Source organism: Equus przewalskii, chromosome 26 (assembly GCF_037783145.1).
Source record: "Equus przewalskii isolate Varuska chromosome 26, EquPr2, whole genome shotgun sequence".
NCBI lineage: Eukaryota > Metazoa > Chordata > Mammalia > Perissodactyla > Equidae > Equus > Equus przewalskii.
In genome coordinates this window covers 39,362,824-39,381,248 of record NC_091856.1, presented here as the reverse complement: position 1 = coordinate 39,381,248, position 18,425 = coordinate 39,362,824, and the positions used below count along the sequence as shown (strand labels likewise).

Here is an 18,425-nt window from a genome sequence, read left to right as displayed (position 1 = left end):
TAAATAAATTATAGTGAATCCATACTATGGAATACCATGTAGCCATTTGTGAGAGCACATTAGAATTAGACTAATTGATGGGGAGGGGTTTCCAAAAGGTATTGAGGAGAAAAATCTGTAGGAAATCATTTCTGTAATGTGAAAAGACCCCAAAACTGTACACACGTGTACGTGTGTATGTGTATGTACATGCGTGTGTGTGTGCACATGTGTTTGTTATCTGAGATGAGCATGGAGAAATAAATACATACATACATACATACATACACAAACAAATAACTTTTATTAAAGAGTTCTGTCCTGTAAATGTCACAATGTAATGGGAAACAGATCTTCTAATTCAGATCCACTCACAGACTGCTGGAGAGCAGGGAAGTCCAGACTGGATTTGACCTGGTACCTTGCAGTGAAAAGCTGCCATTGCCAACTGTTGGCCCCTCTCCCACACTGCTGAGTGTGGAGGCCTAGGGCAGAGTCCTCCTTTGCCACAGAATGCACAACAGGGCATTTGGTGGGAAAAGGCCTGGGCACTTCTGGTACCAGACTGAGAGGAAGGGAACTAAATTGGCTCTGCCTAATAAATTAACTGGAATTTTCCTTTAACAGTTTGAGAAGTAGGGGGTGAAGCCAGGGTCTCAGAGGCAGCAGGCCCCAGGAAAATGGAAGATAGACAGCGGCTTAGGAGAGAGACGGCCAGAACTTTCAGTTCCCCCAGAGTCAGTGACACACACAGGACTCTGGCCTTGGGATGTGACTGGAGGCTCTATGTTTATGTGGCGGATGGCAGAGTCAAGAGCAGCCAGCTGCCAGAGAAGTATATTGAAATGAACAAGCAGGAGGCATTGGGCAAAAAGGAACTTCCAGGAGCCATACGCACAGCCCACTCCCACCAGCTCGGCCCTCAGAAAGAAATCTGAGCACACACTGGAGGGCGCTGTACTTCCTGCTAGCTTGGATGTGGGTGGACATGAGACTAGCTTACCTGAGAGGGGTGGGCTGTGGAGGAGGAGAGAGGAGGCCCCAGAGGGCTGGAAGCCTGGGTGACAAGGAAGAAGCTGAGTGCATATTCTATATCCAGACACAGCCCCCACGGAACTAGGAGGCCCCAAAGAAACTCACCAACAGCACAGAGGTCTGCAAACCGGTCCTCCCCCTCCTCCGCGTGGATCAGGTCGTTTCGGCTCTTCTTGGTGGCTGCTCTCTTCAACACTGCTTTAAACAAAGGGTGGGGGACAGGGAATGCATGAGCCAGAGCCCTAGGCTGACCTGCCTCAGGGCTGGGGGTGCCCTTCAGCTGAGGATGAGATTATCCTCCCAGTGACTAGGAGCCTTCCCTGATCTGCTATCCTGAAGCTGAAGCTGAGGGAGGCAGGACAATTCCCAGCCCCCACAGGCCCCTCTTGGTCCTCAGAGCAAAAGGGACGAGGAATTTTGAAGGTAGGTCTCCTTTTTCTTCTCTCCACAATGATGTCAGTGGGGAAGGCCTGGCTACCAGGGAGACCAGGAAATGTCCATGTGGGGTAAGGCAGCCCTAGCAGACACACTCTGAGGCCAGGTGAGACCAAAGAGATCAGGTCAGGTCTGCAGAAGGGCCAGCACAGCCTTGCTCAGAGTCCCAGGTATGGGCAAGCTGAGACCAGGGCAAGTGTGGCCATGCTGTCTGGCCCTGTTCTCAGCAGTGGGTGTGAAGAGAGGGCAGCCCTCCTGACATGAGGCCATGCTGGTGGCCAGGGCCAGTGACCACAGCTATGCTGGCCCTCACCCCTGCCCCAGTGGCCCTAAGTTGTACAAGGAGTCATTCCATGGCAATGTGGGAACAGTATCACCCTGAGCCCTGTGGACAGATACAGCTTAGTTTAAACCTGCAGCTTTAAATTTTCTAGACGCAGTGCTGTCCAACAGAACTTTCCATGACTGATGAGAATGGGAGCCACTAGCCCCACCTGGTTCTTGAGCACTTGAAATGTGAGGAATGAGACTGAGGAACTGGATTTTGACTTTCATTTCATTGTAATGTACTTATGGGTACACGTACACAGTCACAGTCAGCTGCCATGTTGGACAACACAGCTCTTGGGTCCCCCATGCTGTGAGCACAGGCTCTTCTGACTCCTGGGCTGAGACCTTGGTGGGCATGGCTGTGCTGTCTGAGCCCACTGCCAGTTCCATCCCGTCTGGTCCATGGCAAGCAGCTCACCAGGAGCATGCAGCTGACCGTCACACAGTCTCCCTCCAGAACGGGCTCTGCCCAGACCTGTGTGTTAATGTGATGGATGTGCACGTGCCTGACATGGAAGAGAGCATCCTGCATCACACGTGCAAGCATGCACATCAAAGCTCTCTTGTTAGGCAAAGAGTGCTAACAACAGTCACCTACCATCCAGAGGGGACTTCTCCTCCGCGTTCTTGTCCTCCTCAGCCAGCATGACTTCCTCTGTGAGTGAGACATAGCCTCAGGTCGGAGCCTTCCTGTGCCCAGCCCTGACCAGGGTTTATCCTCCAGGAACACAGCAGGACAAAGATGCACCTCTACCCGCAAGACCCTGCCTTCTCAGCCCTTATACTCCAGAAGCCTACGGGGCCCATGGCTGAGCTTTTTCTACCAAGACAGACACCCTCTATGTGTCCCACAGACAGTGCCTGTGATGAGGGCCTGGCTTGTTCCCACTCACAATCACCCTCCCTGAGAGCAGCCTCCCACGAGGCAAGTTCATCACTGAGAAGGCACATGAGCAGGTGCCCCACACGCAGGAAAGAGTGCTGGCCCGGAGCCAGAGGAGGGGAGTCAGAAACTCCAGGCCTGATGGAGCCCAGAGCCAGGGGGAAGAAGGGGCTCAGGTGAAGGGAAGAGTAGAAGTAGCTCTAGGCTGGACCATGCATGAATTCTCCAAGAAAAGGCCCGCGTCCCCAGACCACAGGGCTGCCTGGCGTCAGGACCTTGGGTGAGCTGGAGAGAAGCCCCTCTTCACTACAAAGCCCTTTCAGAATGTCTCAGCTCTCCACTGCTAGACTGGTCTCATCCACCCCAGGGCCAGGGGACCCTGCCCGGCAGCCTGAGGGAACTCGAGGAGAGGGAACTGACAATGACCAGGCCGGGCACATGGGAGCAGGCTCCTCCTGGTCCTCACCAGCCTTGAAGATCCACTCCAGGTACCCATTGAGTTCCCGCTCAATCTGCTGCTGCCGGCGGAGCTTCAGGAAGGCCCGGCGGTTCTCCACCCTCTCACGTTCCTTGGCAAACTCTCTGTAATGTGCAGGGGCCGGGACAGTAAGCAGACCAGGTGAGTGTGAACACACAGGCAGGCCCCACAGGTGTGCCGCCCAGAGGAAAAGGGAACCCAGAGGAGGCTGGGACAGGAGACGTAGGCCGTGGGTTACCCTTCCAGGTGAGCCCCCCAACCCTGCACACTTCTAACCTGAGCACTCAGAAGGCCCAGGTGAACCCCCTCCTCACTCCTCCCTCAGGCCCCAGAGAGGAGGCTCCAGAGGGCAGGGACAATTCCACACCCCTCTGCCTAGAGCAGACCTAGGTGACAAATAAACGGTAAGCAATAGGACATACTGGAATATATAAGGAAGCCATTTGGAGTAAACCTAATTTGGCCTGACTTTGTTTTTCCAAAAGGGGCTGCCGAGGTCATTGAGCATGCATTGTTTATCCGCTTTAAGCATTTCCTATGGCAAGAAAAAAATGCCCTTAAGATAAAGATGGAACTTCCCCCACAGTGGCATTTCCTTAAGGATGAGCATCTCTCCCTAGGCTAGGAACTGATTGCTGTGCCCATCTGTGACCACCTAGCTCTAGACAACAGACCTGCTGTGTGCTGTGTCCACCGAAATAGCAGATCTACTACCTGCTGTGTCCATCAATCGCTGTGCTGACAGGGCAGTCTCGTGACTATTGTAAAAGGGACATTTCAATCATATGTGAAACGTGCTCTTTGAGGGTATATAACCACTCTGTAGTTATATACAGGTTATCTACAGGGGTATATAACCCCCCTACTTCTTTGATGCCCTTCCTTCCTTGGGGAAGGAAGGCCCTGGGCTATATGGTCCTCACATTTGGCTCAGAATAAACTCACCCCAATTTTCATTTATAGATTGGTTATGGATTATTTGCATCAACAGAGGCATGCACCCTCTGATTGCCGACCCTGTCATCTGTCATCCTACGGAGGGCTCCTGGAGAAGAATTCCCTACAAGAATCATCTGCCTGCAAGACCCTGCCTTCTCAGCCCTTACACTTCTGGAAGCCTGCAGAACTCTCGCTCTTTTTCTCTCCCTCTGTTTCTTCTTCGAGTTCAGACCCAAAGCCATTGCTAGAAGGAAGAGGGACAGATAGGAGCAGGGGGAGAAAGGACTGGACCAGGGCAGGCTAGAGACAAAAGGAAAACCTTCTGGAGTCCATGTAGCCCCCTTAACCAAACCTCAGGCTCTTGATGAGCAGGAGAGAGATCTTCTGCCCCCCTTAGCCCTCAGCACACCAGCCCCAGCCTCCCAGCCAAGGTTTTAGCCTCCTAGTGTCAGAAGGCATTAGGGCACACAGACACAAGAGTCCACACATGCACACACATGAAACATGCACATACGCCCCCAGCATCCAGCCTGGCCAAGCCTTCTCAGCTCAGGCTTGGAGCAGAATCCAAGTCCCCAGAGAGAGGGCAGGCACACTCCCACAGCTAAAGAACAAAGCCTCTTCTCAGCTGAGACATGTTTCTCCTCCAGGAGAAATAGCTTCTGGGCTTGATGGAGCAGACCTGCCTAGCCTGACTCTCAGCACACAACCACAACGAGAGGGTGACTGGCTCTGACTAGGACTGACCCCAAGCCCGTGGCCAGTGTCCACCAGGGTTGGAGATGCTGCAACCTTAGCAAGGAGAGGGGAAGGCTCCTGCCTGGACCTTCCATCTCTCCAAAGTCCCGAATCTACAGGAACACTGGGTCCCTTGCGGCCTCCCCATCGAGGCCAGCTCCCTTGGCCATTCTGAGGTCAGGACGGGCTGAGGGCAGGGGTAGGGCAGTGACAATACTGCTCAAGTCAGTCTGAGGCCACCAGCAAGGACTTGCGGCAACCGCAGGGCAGCCACTTCTCAGGTGGCAGCCAGCAGCAGGGCCTGCCCTCCCTGGGTTCAGCTCTCACTGGTAAGGAGGGCCTCAAGAGGAATCACCAGTGTGCTTCTCTGGCACATTGGGAGAACGAGAGCCCAGAGGAAAGAAGCACGAGGCTAGATGGGCTCCCAGCCGGCCCCTCAGGCAGCTCTCACCCAGACACGGCAGAGCCGGGGCTAGAGAGGGTCCCTCAGGGCAAGCTTTCCCCCATCCGGGCTGTCAAGGCCACAACTAATTGCTGCTGCCTTGGAGTCTACCCACCGTGGGACCCACACGCTCTGCGCTGACCACTGGCTTTAGGGGCCCATGTCATCTCCAAGCCTCCCCAGGGCTGGAAGAAAACCCTGGGTCCCTCTGCTGGAACTGCATGCCCAAGGGAGGGCTCAGCTGAGACTGACTAGGAAAATCATTCCGTAACGCCCCAACTACAGAGGACGGGCTGCTCACAGGAGGGACAAGGGCTGGGAAGATACAAAGCTAGTGGCCCCTCCCTCTAGGCTTCCCTCCATGCCTAGTCCTTTCTGCCCATTCTCCAGAGGGAGCCCGACAAAGCCACCCTAGAGGCTCTTCTCCTGCCTCACCACAACCCACTCGTGCTCCCGCCAACTCCCACTGTGCACCGTCCTCAGCACAGAGCCACCTCCTTGAGAGCCTGGCTGCCTGCCAGCACCCTTTCCCCACCACACCTTCCGGCTCCACCTCTAAGCAGCCTGCAGCACAGGCACCACAACCCCCATGCCTCTGGGCCTCTACTCCAGCTCTTCTCTGCCTGGAAGACCTCCTCCCTCCTTCACCAAGCTCACTCTAGGCTCCTTTGGGTCTCAGCTGAGATGCCCCTTCCTCAGGTGCGTCCTCTGAGCCCCAGGCCTCCCATGGCCACCCCATCCCAGCTCAGACCCTGTGACTTCCCACCAGACTAGGAGTTCTACATCTGTCCCCTGGGCTGTGGGCTTGCCTGGTCCCTGTGGAGGTGATTGTCACATGCTAGTGACAATCGTACCCCTTACAGGAGAGGATGGAGGCTAAGGACACATTCCAGAGCCAGAGCACGTAGGCCTTGGTCCTCAGCCACTGTCCTCTCTGTGGCTGTTCCTTTCCAGGCCAATATGACAGCTGCCCCTTGGGTCCACCAGCTCCCTGAAGCCAACCTCAGAAGCCCTGGGCCTGAGTGGGAGTCTTCAAGGTAAGCAGAATGGAGAAGTCCTCCTCCAGCCTTACAGGAAATCTGACGCCAAGGTGGGGCAGGGAGGCAGGCCAGGCCTGATGACCTCTACCTCCTTCCCAACACAGCTTCCTCAGCCCTAGAGAAGGGCAGGAGCTACAAATACCAGCCCAGTTGTGCCCCAAAGCACCCAGCACTTCCTCAGCCCTGAGCCACATGCAGGACAGGAGGGCACCATGTGCACACAGGTGTGGCACATCTCACTCCCATTGTGGGTCAGGAAGCACCTTTCTCCAAGAGGATGCCCAGCCCTTCACCCTCCCTTGCCCTCTCCTGGAGGTCCTCAGCACAGAGAGGGGACCTGAGAGGAGCAGCAAGCCAAGGGTCAGGGCTGGGGTGGAGAGCTGGGTGGTCACTGATCCAAGACTCAAGGCCTCTCCACTCATTCTCCACCGCAGCAACAGAACGGTTCTCTGGCTGCCCAGAAACCTCACCATGGACCCAGGGGAGACGCAACAGCAGCTCCCCACTACGGTCAGAGGCCAGGGTGAAGGCCAAGGGTAAGATAGAGGCAAGGAGGCCAGGGCCAGGGGACGGTCAAGGGAGAGGTCAGGACAGCAGCACAAGGAAGGGCTGCCCAGAGCTCAGGACGCTGGGAGTGACTGCCACAGAGGGTGAGCCATGGGGCCAAGGCAGGCCCCACCCCCCACATCACACATGCCCGCATTCAACTCCATCACCTGTCCTGAGCCTGTGAACAGAGAGGGGCAGCACACAAGCCCACATGGCCTCTTACCCTGAGAGCACGCCCAGCACCAGGTTGAGCATGAAGAAGGAGCCGATGATGATGAGAGGGATGAAGTAGAGCCAGTTCCAGGTGTTGCCAGCTGCATCATTCGTCTGGAAGCAAGAGGAGATGATGAAGGACAGGTGAACAAGACACACAGCCCTGACCATGGAAGTTCCCCCACCTCTTCTCAAATACCTGGCAGGGGGTCTAGTCAGGGAGAGTCCAGGTAGGGAGGTTTGGGTCCAGAGAGAGGGGAGTCCAGGTCGGGGGTATTCAGACAGGGGGAGTCCAGGAAAGGGAATAGGGGTGGTGCAGGCAGGACCCGTGGTCAGACTTGTCTGTCCTTGCCCCCAAGAGCTCTCTCTGGTGCTGCAGCTCCCAAAGGACCAAGGACGCTTAGCACTGCTGGCCACTGCCTAGCAATGCTGAAAAGCCAAGGTGTAGTCCCAGGGAGCCAAAGGCTGCCCAGGGTACCCTGAGGCTGCATGCCCAGGCTCTGCCTGGACACCTCCCTTCCCAGGGTGCCGGACACACCAGACAGCTCCAAAAACATTTCTCCAGGATGGAGTCCACAGGCCCCAAGGCCCAAGTCTGATCTTCTGTCTGCAGCAGCTTCCACAGTTCAGAGGTAGTGAGCCCTGTGCCACATTCCCCCAGATCCACAGCATGCCCACAAGTTCCCAGCAAACAGTTCTCGCCACATGCCTGGCCCAGGACAGACCCCAGCACTCAGGCACGGTCTACATAACTGAATGCAAAGCAGGGCCATCTCACCCAGACCTTTCGATTTTCATAGCACAGCTCATAAAAGGGTGAGTTCCTCTGAACCCAATTCATTTCCAGTTGTTCTGTTTGTTTGGGTCCCCAGTAGACTTGGCTGAGAGGGGTGGAGAACCTCTTTCTTTGTATGAGTCTAGTGCTAGAAGTAAACCAAGAAGGGGTGAATGTTGTGGGTGGATGACCCCCTGACCCCTTTGCTCCTCACTTCAGAGGCAGCTCACAAGTCAAGGGCCAGGGCCCTGAGCAGGACAGAGGTGGGAGGGACAACCTGGCACTACCCTGTGGCTGGGGCTGATCTCCGGGTGCTACTGTCAGGATTCCTGCCCTCCAGGGTCCATTGGCCGGGACAGGATTTGCACTCTACCCCTGGAAATCCTGAGTACCCTGGACTGACTGAAGCTTGTGGCTTCTGATTCCTGGACACTGATTCCAGGCTGGCTGCCAAGATCCCTGGACCCTGACCCAGAATAGACATTCAGACTAGCAGCTCTAATTGCTGTCCATGTTCCCTGACCACACCTCTGACAGATCCACATGTAAGTCTGACCTGTGGGCTATCATGACCACCAAAGCCACCCATCTCCCAGAAATGCACTCTCAAAACCTTCCTCCTTACTGGGAAAGGAGGACGCTGCTGTTGCAATCTCAGCCCCTCCCACCCACTCAAGGGTTTGACTCCTGCAATTTCCCCTTCTCTAATGGATCATTCCCATTGGCAGCCAAGCTATTCTATTCTAATCTCAAAAAGAAAAACAAAACAAACGAGGACTTCACTTCTGGGAAGATGGAATAGACATACTCTTCCTTATTTCTCCCACTAAGCACAATTAATACCCTGGACATTACACAACGCAAATCTAAGACTCTGAAAGGTGGAAAAAAGAAAGCAGATCAGCTGGGACCTTTGAACCCACAGCAAGTTCCCTGGGGTTTTTTGGGTTTTTTGGTCTTTTCCCTCATATATGCCTGACTTGGAGCTGAAGAAGCCTGCAACCTGGAAATGCCAATAGGCATAGAAGAAAAGTGAACCAACAAAAGCCAGTCTAGCCAGGGAGCCGAGCCTTCCACCCTCTCCAGACTGTCACAGGCAACCAGCCTACCCACACCCCAAACCAGGTGACATCAGAGAAGGACAAGCAAGGGCTTGGGACACACCTCGTCAACAAGTGGTTAACAAGGCCCCCATCCCACCCCACTTCTGTGGTATTAGTGGAGACCATGTGGGGAGCCTGGACTTCCACTCCCCCACAGCAGTAATGAGACACCAGCCCCTCCCCACTGAGGTGCACTCAGAGAGGCCTGGTGGAGAGTCGGAACTTTCACTGCCACGCAGCAGTAGCCCAGACTAAAGAGCACCAACCCATTCACATAGTGTGTAGAGACCATCTGGAGAGCAGGATGGAGGCACACCTAACCCTCCCAACCAGGGAAGTTTCCTAGAGGCAGAGTCGGGAACCAGAACTGCCACCCCTACCCAGCAGTAAGGAGAAGACCCCCATAGTGTGTCAACAGAGGCCAAATGGGGAAGCAGAACTTCTACTCCCACCCTGCAATAGCGAGGCAGTGTCCCCCTTCCCCTGACAGAATGGTCAGAAGAAGCAGCTAAAACAAAATGTTTAGATAAGACCCAGGGTCTCATGACGTAATACCAAAGATGTCCAGTTTTCAATTGAAACTCACTTGCCATACCAAGAGCCAGGAAGAGCACAAACTGAGTGAAAAAAAAGATAATCAATAGCTGCCGTGATGGTTAATTTTATGTGTCAACTTGACTGGGCCATGGGTGCCTAGATATTTGGTCAAACATTATTCTGGGTGTTTCGCTAGTGTCTTTTTGGATGAGCTTAACATTTTAATTGATAGAGTAAAGCAGATTGCCATCCATAATGTGGTGAGCCTCACCCAATCAGTTGAAGGCCTGAATAAAACAAAAAGACCTACCCTACCTCCAAGCAAGAGAAGATTCTCTAGTAGACTGCCTTCAGACTTCATCTGCATCATTGGCTCTATTGGGTCTCCACCTGCTGACTTTCAGACTTTAACTCCACCATCAGCTCTCCGAGTTTTAAGCCTGCTAGCCTAAACTGCAGATTTGGACTTGCGGGCCTCCATAATCATATCAGCCAATTCCTAATAATAAATCCTATTGGTTCTATTTATCTGGAGAACCCTGACTGATAAAGATTGCCAACACTAAGATGACAGACATGATAGAAGTATCTGACAAATATTTTAAAGTAGCCATCATAAAATGCTTCAAAGGGTAATTGTGTACCTACTTTAAATACATGAAAAATAGAAAGTCTCAAAAAACAAACAGTATCAGCAGATAAATAAAAGAACCAAATGGAAAATTTAGAAAGAAAAATATAATAATTAAAATAGAGATCTCAATGGAAAGGCACAACAGAGTGGAGGGAATATAGAGGAAAGAATCAGTAAATGGTAAATGAGAACAATATAAATTATCCAATCTGATAAATGAAGAGAAAATAGACACAAAAAAAAATAAGGAAAGGGGGCCGGTCCCGTGGTCAAGTGGTTAAGTTCACATGCTCAGCTTCGCTTCGGTGGCCCAGGGTTCAGATCCTGGGAGCAGACATGGCACCGCTCATTAGGCCATGTTGAGGTCGCATGCCACATGCCACAACTAGAGTGACCCACAACTAAAATATACAACTATGTACTGGGGGGATTTGGGGAGAAAAAAAAAGCAGGAAAAATAAGAAAAAATTAGAACACAGCCTCAAAAACCTGTGGGACTATAACAGAAGATCTAACATTCATGTCATCAGAGTAGCACAGTACAGGAGAAAGAGGAGAAGACAAAAAGCACTTTTATAAATAATCGTTGAAAACGTCCCAACTTTGGCAGGAAACAAACCTACAGATTCAAGAAGCTGAATGACTACCACATAGGATAAAGCTAAAGAAATCCACAACAAGACACATTATATTCAAACTTAGGAAAACCAAAGATAAATTAAAAATCTTGAAAGTGGAAGAAATGACACCTTACTCAGAGGAAAAATGAAACAAATGATTTCTCATCAGAAATCATGGAGGCCAGAAAAAAGTGGCACATTATTTTTCGGGTGCTGAAAGAAAAGAATTGTCAATCCAGACACCTACACTCAACAAAAATATCCTTCAGGAAAGAAGAAGAAATCAAGACAGTCTCATATTAAAAACTAAGGAAACTAGGAGAATTTGTCACTAGTAGTTCTATCCTAAGAGAATGGCTAATGAAAGTTCTCTAAACAGAAAGGAAATGATTAAAAAAAAAAAAAAAAGGAATTGTTGACCATTAGGAAGGAAGAAAGAACAATGAAAAGAGTAAAAATAGGGGTAAATAGATTTTCCTTGTCCTTTTGAGTTTTCTAAATTATGTTTGACAGCAGAAGCAAAAATTATAACACACTCTGATGTGGTTCTAAATGTATATAAAGAAAATGTTTAAGATAATTGTATTACAAATGAGGGAGGGTAAACAGACGTAAAGAAGGTAAGATTTATATACTTCAGTTGAACTGGTAAAACAATGACACCAGTAGACTGGGATAAGTCTGCATCTGGGATATAATATTATATATTACATCATATATATATATATATATATATATATATGTAGTAATACTTACTAAAAGAGCAAACAGAGATATACTCAAAAACACATAGATAAATCAAAATGGAATTCTAAAAAAATTAAAGTAATATACAAGAAGGTAGGAAAAAGAAACAGAGAAACAAAGAAGAAACAGAAGTAAGCAAAAAAATAAAATGGCAGGGGATGGCCTGGTGGTGTAATCGTTAAGTTTGCATGCTCCACTTTGGCAGCCTGGGGTTTGCAGGTTTGGATCCCAGGTGCAGACTTACACACTGCTCATCAAGTCATGCTGTGGCAGCATCCCACATGTACAATAGAGGAAGATTGGCACAGATGTTAGCTCGGGGACAATCTCTTCAAGCAAAAAGAGGGAGATTGGCAACAGATGTTAGCTCAAGGCCAATCTTCCTCAAGAAAAGAAAGAGGCAGATTTGAGCTCTGATGTATCAATAATTATATTAAACATAAATGGTCTGAATACAAAAATTAAAAGGCAAAGACTGGCATAATGGATTTAAAAAACATGACCTACCTACCTATGTTTTACATACAAGAAATTCACTTCAAATATAACAATTTAGATAGATTGAAAGTAAAATTTGCAAAGAGATACGTTATACAAACATTAAGCAAAAGAAAACTATACTGCCTACATCAGTATCAGATAAAGTAGACATCAGAACAAAAAAAAATTTACCAGAGATGGAGGAACATATATAACGATAAAAGGGTCAATCCATCAAGAAGACATAGCAATTCTAAATGCGTATACACCCAACAACTGAGCCATAAAATATGTAAAGCAAAACTGATAGAACTAAAAGGAGAAATAGACAAATCCACAATAATAGTTGGAAACTTCAACACCTCTCTCAAAAGCTCATAGAATAATTAGACAGAAAATCAGTGAGGACACGAAAGAACTCACCATCAACCAACAGGATTTAATTGATGTTTCTATAAATACTGTACAACAATATCACTATACGCATTCTTTTCAAGTGCCTCAAAACATATACTAAGATAGACCATATCCTGAGCCATAAAACAAGCCTCAACAAATTTAAAAGAATTGAAATTCTTTCAAATTCAGCGTATTCTCTAACTACAATGGAATCAAACTAGACATGAATGACAGAAAGATAATAAAAATCTCTCCAAACACAAAGTAAACAAAACAATTCTAAACAACCCATGGGCCAAAAGGAAGTCTCAAGGGAAATTCTTAACTATATTGAATTAAATGAAAATGAAAATACAACATATCAAATTTGAAGGGCACATCTAAAGCAGTGCCCAGAGGGAAATTTATAGCACTAAACACATACATTACAAAAGAGAGAAAGTCTCAAATCAATAATCTAATCTTCCACCTCAAACAGCTAAAAAAAAAAAAAAGAAGGTCAACATAAGCCCAAATCAAGCAGAAGAAAGTAAATAATAAAGAGCAGAAATCAACAAAATTGAAAACAAAAACAATAGAGAAAATCAATTTTTTAAAAAGTTGGTTCTTCGAAAAAAATCAGTTAAATCAATATACCTTTAGCAATACTGTCCCCCCCAAAAAAGAAAGAAGACACAAATTATCAATATCAGGAATGAAACAGGGTGCATTATAACATGCCCATCCCACATGAAAAGGATAATGAGGGAATACTACAAACAACTCTACATACATTTGACAATGTAGATGAAATGAACCAATTTCTCAAAAAACACAAACTATCACAACTCACTCAATATAAAATAGACAAATTTAATAGTCCTAAATTTATAAGGAAAGTGAAATTGTAATTTTAAACTTCACCCAAAAAAGGACAGCCATATTAATCAATGGAATAGAACTGATGATCTAGAAATAAACCCTTACATTTATGATCAATTGATTTTTTTAACAAAAGTGCCAAGACAATTTAATAGGGAAAAGAATAGTCTTTTCAACAAATGGTGCTAGGACAAGTGGATTCCAGATGCAAAAAATGAAATTAGACCCCTACCACACACCATATACAAAAATTAAATCAAAATCAATCATAGACCTAAATAGAAGAGCAATAACTAGAAAACTCTTAGAAAACATAGGGGTAAATCTTCATGACTTTGGATTAGGTAATGGATTCTTAGATATAGTACCAAAAGCACAAGCAGTGAAAATAAAAATGGAAAAATTGGACTTCATCAAAATAAAAACCTTTTGTACTTCAAGTGATACCATCAAGAAAGTGAAAAGACAACCCACAAATGTGAGAAAGTATTTGCAAATCATATACCTGATAAGGGTCTAGTATCCATTATATAAAGAAATCTTACAGGTCAATAATAAAGCAACAAATAATCCAATTTTTCAACGGGCAAAGGATCTGAATACACATTTCTCCAAAGAAGATATATAAATGGTGTAATAGTACATAAAAGATATTCAACATCATAAGTCATTAGGGAAATGCACATCAAAGCCAAATGAAATACCACTTCACTTCATGGTTGGTTGGTTAAAATCAAAATTAAATTTTAATTTAATATTACTAGGGTGGTAAAAATTAAAAAGACAGACAAAAGTTGGTGAAGATGTGGAGAATTTGGAACCTTTGTGCATTCCTGATGGGAATGTAAAATGTTGCAACCACTTTGGAAACCAGTTTGGCAGTTCCTCAAAAGGCTAAACATGGAGTTACCATATGACCCAGCAATTCCACTCCTAGGTATACCTAAGAGAAATGACAACATATTCCACACAAAAATTTGCACACAAATGTTCATAGCAGCATTATTCATAATGTAAAAAAGTGGAAACAACCCAAATGTCTATCAAATGATGAAATATAAACAAAATATGGTATACCCACCCAATAGAATCATATTTTATAATAAAATCAATGAAATACTGAAAGTTGCTATGACATGGATGGACCTTAAAAATACATAAGCCCACATATTGTATGACTCCATTTACATGAATGTCTAGAATAGACTAGTATACAGAGACAGAAATATATATTAGTGGTTGCCAGTGGCTGGGGGAAAGGAGGAATGGGGAGTGATTGCTAATGGATACAGGGTTTCTTTTTTGAACAATGAAATCTTCACAAATTAGATAATGGTGGTGATTGCACAACCCTGTGACCATACAAAAACCATTGACCTGTATGCTTTAAAGTGGTGAATTTTATCGTATGTGAATTATGTCCCAAAAAAAATGTTATTTGAAAAAAATTCCATAAAAGAAATACCTAGGCCCAGATTATAGAATTCTACCAAACATTTAAAAAGAATTAACACCACTTATACACAAATCTCTTCTGGAAAAGAGAAGAGAAGGAATTACTTCCCAATTAATTCCCAATTAAGCATTTTATAATGCTTGTATTACCCTGATATCAAAATCAAACAAGGACAGCACAAAGAAAGAAAACTACAGACCAAAAGCCCTCATGAATATAGATGCAGGAATCCTTAATAAAATATTAGCAAATCGAATTAAGCAATATATAAAAAGAGTTATATACCATGACCACAAGTGATTTATTCCAGGAATGGAAGGCTGGTTCAATACCCAAAAGTTAATTAGTGTAACCCACCATATTAACCATCTAAGGGAAAAACATCACATAATCATATCAATGTAAAAAAAAAAAAGCATTTTACAAAATTCAACACATTTATAATAAAAACTCTCAGAAAAGTAGGAATAGGAGAGTTATCCCAACTTGATAAACAATATCTACAAAAAACAACTAATGGTATACTTAATAGTGAAAAACTGAATGCTTTCCCCTTAAGTTTTGGAACATATAAAGTATGTCTACTCTCACCACTCTTATTTAACATAATGCTGGAAGTTTTAGCCAGTGCAATAAGGCAAGAAAAGGAAATAAAAGTCATATGGATCAGAAAGGAAGAAATAAACTGTTCCTGCTTGCAGGTGATGTGTTTGTCTACATAAGAAAACCCAAGGAATTTCCTAGAACTAGCAAGTGAGTTCAGCAAGGTCACAGGATATAACATCAACATACAAAACTCAATTGTATTTCTATATATTAGCAGTGAAAACACGGACACCAAAATTTAACACACAATACCATTTACAATCAAACAAAACATATGCAGGACTTGTATGCTGAAAACTATAAAACGCTAATTAAAGAAGTCAAAGACAATCTAAATAAATAAAGTGATATGCCATGTTCATGGATTGCAAGACTCAACATAGTAAAGATGTTAATTCTTCCAAACTGAATAAAATGCGAGAAACCAGTCTACCTGGTTTAAAAGATTTATTACATAACTACAGTAATGAAGATTGTGTGTTACTGGCAGGGGGATAGACACATAGATCACTGGAACAGAAACAGACCCAACAAATATGCCCAACTGATTTTTGGCAAAGGTGCAAAAACAATTCAATGGAGGAAATATACCCTTTTCAACAAGCAATAGTAGAGCAATTGGACATCTATAGACAGAAGGAAGGAAGGAAGGGAGGGAGGGAGGCACAGACAGATAGAGGGAGAGAAGACGAGTGGAAGAAAGAAAAGAAGAACCTTAACCTAAACTTCACAATTTATACAAAAATTAACTCAAAATGGATCACAGACTTACTTGCTAAACGTAAAACAATAAAACTTTTAGAAAAAAACACAATAGAAAATCTTCAGGATTTAGGACTAGGCAAAGAGTTCTTAGACAACACCAAAAGCCCAATCCACAAAAGGAAAAATTGATAAACTGGACTTTATCAAAATTTAAAATGCTTGTTCTGGGAAAGTCTAGGCAAAGAGTATGAAAAGATAAGTTACTGACTAGGAAAAAATATTTTCAAACCAAATAACTGACAAAGAACTAGTATCTAGAATATATAAAAACTCCTAAGCAAAAGGACAATCCAAACAGACCATGGGCAAAAGATATCAAGAGAATTTCACTGAAGAAGAAATACAAATGGGAAATGAATATGAAAAGCTGCTTAACATCATGAGCCGTTAGGAAGTGCAGATTAAAACCACAATGATATATCAATACACACTTATCAGAATGGCTAAAGTAAAAACAGTGACACCACCAAATACTGGCAAGAATGCAGAAAAACTACATTATTCACACACTGGCTGGTGGGATTGTGAAAGGATACAGCCCTCTGGAGAAGTTCGAGTTTCTTAAAAACTAAACACGTAACTACTACACAGACAGGAAATCACACTCTTTGGCATTTATTCCAGAGAAATGAAAACTTATGTTTGCACAAAAACCTGTACACAAATGTGTAGAGAAACTTTATCATAAAAGCCCCAAACTGCAAATAATCCAGATGTCCTTTAACAGGCGGATGTTAAGCAAACTGTATACCATGGAAGATTGCTCAGCAACAAAAAGGAACAACTACTTACACACACAACAATCAGGATGAATCTTCAGAGAATTATGCTGAGTGAAAGTAGCCAAAACCAAAGAGTCATACAGTATGGTTTCATCCACACAACAGTGTGGAAATGGTAACGGATAAGTGGTTACCAGGGATTGAGGAGGTGTAAGGGCAAGGGAGAAGTGGGTGTGGCTATAAAAGAGCAACAAGAGGGATCCTCGTGGGGATGGAACGTTCTGTATCTTGACTGCATCTCTGTCAACATCCCAGTCGTGATATATGTCAGTTTTGCAGGTTGCACCCTTAGAGGAAACTGGGTAAAGAAAGCATGTGATCTCTCTGTATTATTTCGTACAACTGTGTGTGAACCTACAATTATCTCAAATAAAAAGTTTAATTTAAAAGATGCCAATTCTCTTGTCTCCCTGCAGTTACCGCTGATTGCCCTGCTCCACTCCATAGGGAAAATCCTTGGAAGAGCTGACTATACTTGCCATCCTCACTTCCATGCCTCCTTCCTGTAGCCTGCAAATTCCATGGTTTTAACCCCACCACCGAAACTGCTCTTGTCAAGTTTACCAACATCTTCCCTGACCTCTCAGCAACATCTGACCTGGTTGGTCACTTTCTTTGCTTTGCTTCCAAGACAGAGCATGCTCATGGTGTTATTCCTACCCCCTCCCCTCCTTAAAGGCTCCACCTTGGTCTCTCTTGCTAGCTCCTTCTTTCCCACTTGGTTCGGAATGTTGGAATTCCCCTGATAGCCAAAGGCTCAAAGAAGGCTGAGTCTTTGGCCTTCTTCACTTCTCCATCTACGCTCACTACCCAGGCGATCTCATCTTCTCCCATAATTTTAAACACTATCCATGACTTCAAACATACACCCTTACCCTGCTGTTCCCTCTGAACTCCCTCTCATATACCCAGCTGTAGACTCAGCATCTCCACTTGGATGGAAATAGTTATCTAAAGCTTACAGGGCCAAACCAGAATTCGGGTTCCACCACTACTCTCCACCAACACAAAACTAAGCAAATGTCTTGCTCCCAATTCTCCTCTTCTCAGTAAAAGGTACCACTGTTCCCAGTGGTTCAAGTCACATCATCTTTGATTCTTCTTACTCTCATGTTGCACATCCAAAGAGCAAGTCCCGTCATTCCTAATTTCAAAATATAGCCTTTGCACCTCTATATCTGAACACTCCTTCCTCAGATTTTTATGTAACTAGTACAAGGAACATATGCAAAATCACATGTATATAATCATAAACCAATATTATTTACCTCCTACTGTCCCTTTGAACATAGTCATGCTCTTGGATGAAAATCTGAATAAGTCTTATGACTTTTCTGATAACTCCTGGGTAATAGAAAGTTCTACAATCACGTCACATAGAAAACACGGTCTCAATTCAGTAATTAAGTGTCCAATCCCAGCTGGTAATAAAACAGGTTTAACATGCTTTACACTGAGAGTATCAACTCTCCTTAGCTGGCCTGCCACAGCTGGCTGCTTGCAGTGGGAGAAGAAGGCACGGCCCCTCTCTGCCCCTACACGCCTCATGTTGTTCCTCCTTCCTCAGCTTGCTGTCTGGTTGCTGACCCCAACACTCTC

At 45.5% G+C, this 18,425-nt stretch overlaps 1 protein-coding gene across 10 annotated transcripts in view; it reads right to left on the bottom strand.

The window, feature by feature from the left end:
• The window catches only part of CACNA1B (calcium voltage-gated channel subunit alpha1 B), a 198,330-nt gene that overhangs the window by 132,339 nt on the left and 47,566 nt on the right, over positions 1-18,425 (bottom strand). For 8 of the 10 annotated variants that reach the window (XM_070596538.1, XM_070596531.1, XM_070596535.1 and 5 more), the window contains 4 exons: positions 7,072-7,175; positions 3,129-3,244; positions 2,378-2,434; positions 1,120-1,212 (listed from right to left, as the gene is read on the bottom strand). In XM_070596538.1, the coding sequence (XP_070452639.1) occupies positions 1,120-1,212; positions 2,378-2,434; positions 3,129-3,244; positions 7,072-7,175 (370 nt within the window). The remainder of the gene's footprint in view (positions 1-1,119; positions 1,213-2,377; positions 2,435-3,128; positions 3,245-7,071; positions 7,176-18,425) is intronic. The other 2 variants (XM_070596539.1, XM_070596534.1) reach the window with 1 other exon arrangement.